The sequence below is a fragment of the Panthera uncia genome, assembly GCF_023721935.1.
Source record: "Panthera uncia isolate 11264 chromosome C1 unlocalized genomic scaffold, Puncia_PCG_1.0 HiC_scaffold_4, whole genome shotgun sequence".
NCBI lineage: Eukaryota > Metazoa > Chordata > Mammalia > Carnivora > Felidae > Panthera > Panthera uncia.
In genome coordinates, this window is record NW_026057585.1 from 688449 (window position 1) to 697992 (window position 9544).

A 9544-nucleotide genomic window follows, 5' to 3' on the forward strand; every position below is an offset into this window, starting at 1 on the left:
ACGGAGCCTGCCATGGGCTCGGACTCCCAGGTGGACGGCCGGAACGCCGCGGTCCCGCGGGTGGGGCGCGGGGGTGCGGTAAGCGAGCGGCAGCGGAGCCTCTGAGGGAGCCGCTCTGGGGGTGGCGGAGAATCAATACCGCCTTTGTGCTCAGTGGTTTCCTGGGGAGAAAAGGAGTGGAGAGTGGGAGTGGCGGCCCAACGGCCGGGCCCGCCCGGCAGACTCGGGATGTAGCGGGGCGGGGAGGCTGGGAACGGGACAGTCAGGGATTGGGGTGGAGAGGATTCTGTGTCCCCTAGAGGTGCATCTCCTTGGACGGCCCTGAGTGCTCGCAGGACAGCGGCCAGGTGTGCAGCGAGTCCGCTTCTGGCCTCGAGCCGCTCGGAAAGGAGAGGGAGGAGCAAGAGGAGGCAGGTGGGGCTGGGGCCAAAGGATGGCTCAGTCTTACGAGGATTTTGCCGAGGCGCGGGGAAGGCAGCCAAAGGGGACGCCGGACAAGATCTTGGAGGAGAGTCTGCGTCTTCAGGGACGCGCGAGGGAGAAGGGGATGAGCTTGCCCAGGGCCTCTATGCCTCTTCAGGGGAGCAAGATGTACAAGCGGAGTTTGGGATCTGGGTCCGTGTTTGTGACTACAGACCTTTTGATGATTCGAGAATGTCCCTCTAATTCTCCTAACAGTACCTAGAGTTCTTTCTAGTGGGTATGTTGGGCCTTCTTCTAACTCTTTAGAGTGAACACCGTTAGCACTAACTGCGGAGTCTGCATTTGCCGAGGCCTGCATCTGAAAATGTGACTGTCCGGTGTCCTCCATTTCTCCCCAGGCCTCCAGGCTTCACAGCCCCGTTTTTCCCGCCCAGAGAGGGGCCCGCGCGCTGGGGGCAAAGTGCTCGGCCCACCCGGTGTATGTTCGGAGCATCACCCACCTCAAGCCCTCTTCTCTCCTCCGAAGGCCTCCCCTCCCGGAACGCTGAAATTGCACTTTCTCGGCCTCGCGGAATTCGGACTTCCGCCATCCTCACCCCACTTCATGTGGCTCTTGGAGAAAGCCGGCTACAGGCTGGGGGCCCCGGAGTCCGGGCCCCGATGGGCGCCGTCCAACCTGCTCCCCAAGCGCCGAGCCCGGGGCCCTCCCGTGCGCGCCTGTCCTAACGTCCTCACCCCCGACCGCATTCCGCAGTTCTGCATCCCGCCCCGGCTCCCAGACCCCGGCGGCGCCCAGCCCCCGGCTGGGCGCGGCCTCCCCGCGGCCTGTTCGCTGCCGCACCTGGCGGGCCGCGAAGGCTGGGCCTTCCTGCCTGAGAGCCCGCACACACGCCGGCGCGAGTCCCTGTTCCACCCGCCGCCCCCCGCCGCCGCCAGGGGGCTGTCCCCGGCGCACGCCCGGCTGCACGTATCCGCCCCGGACCTGCGCCTCTGCCGGGCCCCCGACAGCGACACGGCCTCGTCGCCCGAGTCGTCGCCCTTGGGCTCGCCGCGGCCAGACCCCGGCCGGCCCCGGCCGCGCTCGGCGGCCCGGGAGGAGGCGAGCTCCGCCCGCACCAGCCCGTACGCGCCGCGCCGCGCGGGGCCGCCGCTCTTCCACCCGGACTTCCCGTGCTGCCGGCTGCGGCCCACCAAGGAGAGCGTGCTGCGCCTCGCGCCCGGAGGGGGGCAGCTGCGGCTCTCCGCCGAGTACCTGGCCGGGCCCGGGCGGCTGCGCCTGCGCCTGGTGAGCGCCGAGGGCCTGCCGCGGTCGCGGGCCGGGCCCGGGAGCGGCGGCGGCGGCTGTTGCGTGGTGCTGAGGCTGTGGCCGCGCGTCCGGCCGCGGGGCCAACGGAGCCGCGTGGTCAAGTGCAGCGCCAACCCCATCTTCAACGAGGACTTCTTCTTCGACGGGCTGGGGCCGCCAGACCTGGTGGCCCGCAGTCTGAGGGCCAAGGTGCTAGACCGGGGCTCGGGCTTCCGCCGAGATATCCTGCTGGGAGAGTGTGAGACGCCTCTTATGGCCCTGCTGCCCCCCTTGGGTGGGGAGCTGGGTCCAGGGGCCTCCCTGGCGCCTGGCCATCTCAGCCCATAGGCTGAGAACCTGTCTTTTCCTCAGGAGGCCTCCACTCGATCTGCAGTATTCGTTCTTTTCAGGCTGCCTGGCCGGTATTTATTTTTGCTAATAAAGTGCCTGCTTCTAGCAGGGTTTCTCCCCTGTTGGCACCCTATACTCTCAGATCTGCAGCCTACTCTCTTCCCTCTGCCATGGCTGTACCAGGGATGGAAGAAGCGCATTCACACTGAGTTGGAGCAGATCTCAAGTGGTGGTTCTCAAACTTGAATAAGCATTAGAATAATCAGACATCAGCAATGCTGAATGAGTGTGTTAAATATGCAGACTCCTGGGCTCCATCCCCAAGAGACCCTGAAGCTAGTTTAATAGGTCTGGGCTGCGTAGGTCCTAAGATCCTGTCCAAAAAGGCCTCCACCCCTCCTGGGGGCCCTCCAATCACTGAGTCACTCCAGAAAAAAGCTCTGTGACTGAAACAAACATCAGCCACACTCCCCCTGCCCCCCACCAGTCCCCCTATCTCCAGGGATTCCAGCAGTCCTCCACTCATCTACTCCCCACTTGTACCCACATCTGTCATGAAAAGAGATGAAATTTCTGTATCTTGATGAGTGAGTCAGGAGACATCAGACACAGTGCTGAGTTAGGTGTCCTGTCTCTTGCTTATTCCTGTGCCATCCTAGGAGGCAAAGCAGGAACCGAGAGTCAGACCAGCACGTGGGGACTGAATGATGGAGATAAAATGTCCCAGGGATTCATATGGGGAGGGAGTCCCACCTGAGTGTGAGAGCACTTTTTTTTTTAATGTCTTTTAATTTATTTTTGAAGGAGAGAGAGAGACAGAGCATGAGTGGGGGAAGGAGCAGAGAGAGAGGGAGACACAGAATTCGAAGCAGGCTCCAGGCTTGATGCTGTCAGCATAGACCCCGACATGTGGCTCGAACTCATGAACTGCGAGATCATGACCTACGCAGAAGTTGGATGCTCAACCTACTGAGCCACCCAGGCACCCCGAGAGCAATTCTTAAGGATGCCCAGTGAATAGGGGGAGGGTGGGGATGATGGATAAATGTAGGTCAGATTCTGTCTACCTCCTACCTAAATGTCCCGATATCAGCAGTGACCTTCTTCTCTCTCCACCTTCCCTGGAGTAGGTTCCTCTTGGCTCAGGCCAGGCTTAGAGAAAGGAAGGAGGGAGGAGGGGAAGAAAGGGAGGAAGGGAGGGAAGGAGGGAGGAGGAGAAGACACTGGGCTAACCAGCTTCTTTCCCCCTCCCCCTTGGGCCCTTTCTCAGTTTCCATGGTGCCCTGAATGGGGGCGGGGAGGGGCGGGAAGAGCCTGCTGGATCCTGATAGCCCTCGGTATGTGTAATGCTAACACAACACACACATACCTCCATTCAGATCGCCCAGATTCCTTCTCCATCCTCTAGTTAGGTACCCCCACCTGTTACCCCAGCCCAAGACCAGTGAAATCGTGCTCCAGATGTCCACCAGGTGGTAGCATTGACCAAGCAATAATAAGTGCTAACAGCTACCAGGATTATCACCAAGCAAGGAACTGTTCAACAACTTGTCGACTCAGTTTCTTCTTCCCAGCAATTCCCAGAAGGGTTAAGTACTATTGTTATCCAATATGACCTTGGTCTTTACTCATCTACTGAGGAGTAAAGCTAGGATTTGAACCCAGAGAGTATGGCTTGAGTCTGGGCTCTTAATCCCCTCATTATCTAATATATAGGTGCCAGCTGCAAGTTCCCAACCAGGTCACTCTGAAAGGGGTCTCCTCCTGCCCTAGGATGACAGCACTCCAATTTTTTCAATCTGTGAAGTCACCCATGGGTCTAGCTCTGTCCTTAGAACTGTCCTACTTCAACCCCACCCCACCCCTGCCCCCATAATAACCTTTGGTAAGCAACTGCATTTGATGCCCAATTGAAAGTCCCTGGAAAGAAATGTAGAGGCCCTTTAACTTTCATTCCTGCATTCCTGCAATACAAGGTAGGGAGGCCCTACGAGGTGCCAGGCAGTGATCAAAACAGACATGAGGTTCAAACAAGTTACAAAATGAGTAAGTAAAATGTAAAAAAAAAAAAAATAAAAAAAAAAAAAAAAAAAAAGTTATTTGGTAAGATAGAGAAAAAGAAAGCAGGAAAGGGGCATAGAAAAGGGGAGTCACTGAGGCGCCTGGGTGGCTCAGTCAGTTGAGTGTCCGACTTCGGCTCAGGTCAGGATCTCACAGTTTGTGAGTTCGAGTTTGAGCTCCGTGTCGGGGTCTGTGCTGACAGCTCAGAGCCTGGAGCCTATTTCAGATTCTGTGTCTCCCTCTCTCTGCCCCTTCGCTGCTCATGCTCTGTCTCCCTCTGTCAAAAATGAATAAACGTTAAAAAAATTTTTTTTAATTAAAAAAAAGGGGGGAGTCAGACAAAGAGAAGGGAGGACTATAGGAATGGAAAGAGAGAGGGATGGACCAAAACATCTTTTGTTAACCACAGTACTTTGTACCAGGTCTCGTGCCTTACCTGTGTTATCCCAGTAATCATCACAACCACTCAGTAAGGTAGTTATTGTTTGTTAGTCCCATTTTCCTGACAGGCAGGTCAGGGAAAAGCCAGGCTGCAAGGAAGGTTTAGGACCCTGGCTCCACCAGATGCCCCACCCCACTCTGCTGCTCAGAGGCAGCTGTGAGGTGGGAATTCACAGAGCAATTCACTCAGTTCAAAGCTGTCAGCTGGACCCTGTGATGGGGGCCACAATGTCCCTGGAGAAACTTCCTGGCCAGCTAAAGCCACAGAAACATGCCCTAGGACAAATCAGGTCCTAAGAACCCCTCCTGTGTGCACACAGCTGGGGCCTCAAAGCCTCCAGGACAGTTATTGTTGTCCCCTTTTTACTGATGTGGTAACTGGAGACCAATAAATGGCAGGCCACCTTCTTATCCAAGTCTTTTGGCTCTAAAAACCAGAGCTCCTGCCTTTCAACCCTCCTTGCTGCATCCAAACCTAAGTGACCACAAATGTTAACTGACAGATGAGTGATACAGGCAGGGTCACCATAGAAAGTTCAGGGCCAGGAGCTGGGGTCAAACTCCTGCTGTTCCCTCCACCCACAGTGGCCTTTGTGACAGGAAAGGGGAGGGGTGGAGGCTGTGAGATCTACAGATGTTTATAGAGCACCGGTTGTGCTTCTTCTAATGGTTTGGGGAGGAGGAGGGACAACCCCCTCCTTGGGTCACTCCAGTGGGTTGGTGGGTTGAGGTCTCCCCCCCCCACCCCACCCCCTGCCCCGCATGGACCTCTTAGAGAAGACCCAGGAAAGGTTGTCCTAATCAATGAATCAGGCTTCCCAGAGGGGTGGCCCTTGGAGGATGGGGCTGGGGTAGTATGTGGTCCGCAGCCTGCCCAGGCCCCACATATACTTTCCACCTCCACACCCCCAGGCACCCCCCTGGAAGGGCAGGCTCGCACTGAGCTTCAAGTGGTTTCTGTGGCTTAGGGGGTTGGGGGAGGGGGGAAACAAGTTGGTGACTGCTCTCCAGTTCCAAGCCACCACCACCACCCTCCACCCTCTCCAGGCTGCTTGCTGGCCCCCTGAGTTGAGATTCCCCAGCCTGATAAGGGAACTTGGGCACGTGGGGGGTGAAATGATTCTCAGATCCCTATCAGCCTCTTCCTTGCATAAGAATGTAAGAATGCATCGGAGGAAAAAACCACTGCCTGATTTTTGAAAGGACTGATTCCTCCAGAAAAAGGGGCTGTGATTGGAGCAGGAGGGAGGAAGGTTAGGCATGGGGGTGGGGGGTGGGGACTTCCAAAAGGATGACCATGGTACCTTCTTGCCCTAGGGAGAAAGAGCCCCAGGCATGTATGCTTAGGGCAGGGAAGGAGTAGAGACCTGAGAGTGTCCAGGAGGCACGTGACTCACAAAGACCCAGAGGCCAGGACCCTGTCTTCCCGACCCCCGGCACTTCATCCTCACCCTGCACAGTGGCACAATTAGCATGGCTAGGAGAGACAGCCATGCCTGTAGTATCTGGGGTGGGCACAGTGCCAGGGCCTCCACTCTGTACCCACAACTGGGATGTCAGAAAAGACCCTGGGAGACCCAGAGTCACAGAGGAAGAGAGGCTGAAAGAGGAGAAAAGATGGAGAGGTACAGAAGACAGACCCATAGACAGGGAGGAGCTGGCAGGGAGAAACACAGATAGAGGATCCTGAGTGGAAGCAAAGCCAATCACCGGGCTAGGAAGTGGGGAGCAGTCCAACATGACCCCAGCCCTCCCCTGCAGCCCTGTCCCTCAGCCTCAGGCTGACTCCTCCTGTCTGCCAGGGGGCACTGGGTGCTTTGGAGAGTTTTGCCTCCCACTCCAAGCCTGCCCAAGGGGGAGAGCCCCCAAACCAGACCAGCATCCTGTTCTGTGCAAAGAAGTATATTTAGAGGCATGGACCATGCATTTACCAAAAGGACACGGGCTACTCAGAGGCACAGGCACACACAGTCAGACTCTCAGCATGAAAAGGTCCCCAGAAGGGTCCACTCCATTCCTCCTCTCTCCCTATCCCCTTGCCCACTATCCTAGGAGTTGGGGAGTCCTTCTCTACTTTTAACCTTTGTCCCTCAAGCTGCAGCCATTGGGAGACAGTGGGGGGCTACCCAGGAATGGAGGTGCTGATGGTAGCAAGAGCGTGAAGCCTCCAAAGTGGGGCAGGAGTGGAGAAGGGCACGGTGGGGTGGCAGGAGAGGGAAAAGACAGCTGCCTGCCCCTCTCCACGCCAGGTGCCACGTGCTGCGGCGTGGCTGGCCCCCACTCTGCTGTTTACCAGCTGGGAGTGAGAGCAGGGGGAGGTGCCAGGGAGCCGCCCCACTGCAGCCTGGCCCCTGGCCAGCCGGCTTGTTGGGTAACCAGGAGAGCCAGGCCCAGCTAATCAAACTCTGGAGAGAAGTGGCGTCCAGGACCTGCTCTGCCCCGAGGCCCCTCTGCAGGACCCTTCCTCAGTACCGGCCCTGGTGCAGGCCAACCCAGTCTAGGGGCTCTGCTTCCTCCAACTGGTGCAGAGCGCGGCATCTCTCCTCTCCTCATCTCTCCCCTCCCATCTTCCTCTGCCCCTGCACACTCCCCTAGCCCTGCCCTGCGGCCCACCAACAGACCTGTGGAGGCATCAGGGAGTCAGAGAATTCTAGGGAAGGACAGCCAGGTGCAGGAGCTAAGCAGTCAGAGGCCTCAAGGAACTGAAGAACCATGGGAGGAGTCTGACCTCATCCTGGAGAAGAGTCACAGTCCGTGCTCCCCCACCCCACAGAGAAGCCACCCCTTTCCCATCTCCCCTTTGCACATCACCTATCTTGGTTCAGATAGAAAACACACCATTCCAAAGTCACAAAGTCCTGGGTTCAAATCACAGTGCAGCCACTTAGTGTTCTTGGGCAAATCCTTGGGCAAGTCAGTAATATCTCTGAGCATCACATAGCTTATGGGTAAATCTGGAATAATGGCGGATGCTATGAGAATGGAAGAAATCATGGGTTTCTAAAGTGACTGGCAAAGGGCCTGGCACACAGTAGGTGATCAATAAATGCTGGCCTCCTTCCCTTCACTTATCCTGTTTCTCTCCAAAGCTCCAAACTCTGTTCCTCAGATCTCTCTCCTTGTCCCCTCCTGGTGCCAGGCCACTCTGCCAGCCACTCCTTTCCCCTGCCTGCTGACAGGCCAGGTGCTCCCTCCCTGCTCCCTCCTCCCTCCCCTGGGCCCTGCTCCCTGCCCTCCTGGGCAGCCGGGGCAGCAAGGACGGCACCAAGGGAGCTGCCCCATGGACAGGGCCCCACAGAGACAGCACCGAGCCTCTCAGGGTAAGAGGCCCATGGCCCTGCAGGCAGGTGGAAAGGACTTATCAGGAGGTTCAGGAGAGAGAAAGAGAGAGAGAGAGAGAGAGAGAGAGAGAGGAAGACTCTGGTCAAGAAGGAGGAGGAGGACAAGACAAGAGAGAAGGAGAGAGATGGATTGGCAGGGGTTGCAGGCCAGTCCTGATGGAAACTGAAGGAGAAGCAGGAGGAGGGGCTGGGGACACTGCAGAGGAAGAGACTGTAGAAAGGGGGATAAGCAGGAAACACAGGGAGGGGAAAGAAAGGGAGCAGCGGGGAAGGAAGACAGGTGTGGGGTGGTAGGGGGGGAGAACAGAGTGAAGGAAGCTAGATCCAGTGAAGGGCCAGAATGTGGGCAGGCCCTCCCAATGTCAGCACCCCCTGCGATGAGGTGGGGACACTGCTTTACTCAGCTGGCAAACAGCAGCAGTGGATGGAAGGCTGGCCACCCCACCTTCTGTTCATTCACCAATGGAGGAGCCCCTCCTGCCTTTAAGGGTGACAAAGGGTGGGGGGAGGAAGCAACCACACCCTGTTCGCTGCCCATGCCCACTAGCCTGGCACTTTTCTCCCCACTGGCCCAGGGGTGCGAGGTTTCATTTGTGCAGAGAACGTGGGGAACCAGGCCGGGGGCAGTGGGATGCACAGAGTCAGGCAGTCCTTGTCCCCACCCACAGTCTATAACTCAGAGACCCTCTCAGAGCAGAATCCATGGCCACCTGCTTGGTCAGCTGTGAGCACCCAGGGGAGTGAGTGCCAGCAAGCTCCGGGGCCACCTGGTGGAGGAAGAACACCACCGCCTTGGCAGGGAAGCACCCCCACCCCAGGAGGCCAGAGAGAGGGTGCCACGTCAGGGAGGAAACTGGGTGGGGCCAGGCAGGATCAGTGGGAGGGGGAGGGGCCGGATGGAGTCACTCCCTCTCTGGGCAGTCCTCCCCCACCCCACCCCAGCAGAGCCCAGCCCTTCTAGTGCATTCCCCCCCACCCCCACCCCGCCCCGTGAAGGAAACCTGCCTGTGGGGAGCATCTCCTGGGCAAAGGGACAGTGTGAGGGGGATGGTGGAGAGGTGTCCAGGAATGGCCAGCAGAAAGAAAACTCCAACAGCAGAGCAGATTCAGAGGTTAGGGAGCAAGCCTGTAGGGGGCCTAAGGCAGGGCTACAGGCTTTTCTGGTACAAAAGGCTAGCCTTGTGCTCTATGAGGAGCTGTTGTGTGGTTGTAGGAAATCAACCAACACCTGGCAGGGGAGGCCTCCTCCCAGGGTCTCCCTCGGTAGGTGTTCAATAAATGCCAAAGTGAATGACCATCGCCACCACCGGGTCGCCACAATGCTCTAGCAAAGGCTTGCTCCTCAGCAGCTGCCCCTCCAAGGTGTGTGCATCCCTGCCCACCCCACGTCAAGCTGCTGGGCACCCTACTGTCTGCTCTCTACCCAGACCCACCACAGGAAGGGACCCCCTCCTCTGCAGGCTGGTATGCCACAGGAGCCAGGGCTCAGAGGGCAGAGTCTGTGTTCCCAGTCTCCATCCTCTTCCTCCAAACATCCTCACGGCCTCTCAACCTCCACACCTCTGGCACTCCCAGGTGCTTTCGGGCACGAAGGAGAGACCACAGAGATGTCACTCTGGCTGCAGAATATTTATTGTGCACC

The 9544-nt window shown here is 57.8% G+C and overlaps 1 protein-coding gene across 1 annotated transcript; it reads left to right on the top strand.

Annotated features, from left to right (window-relative positions):
* Positions 1-563: 563 nt before the first annotated feature.
* Positions 564-2498, top strand: C2CD4D (C2 calcium dependent domain containing 4D). The gene has a single exon (XM_049618491.1). The coding sequence runs from the start codon at positions 1028-1030 to the stop codon at positions 2054-2056; it is 1029 nt and encodes a 342-aa protein (XP_049474448.1). The 5' UTR covers positions 564-1027; the 3' UTR covers positions 2057-2498.
* Positions 2499-9544: the final 7046 nt, after the last annotated feature.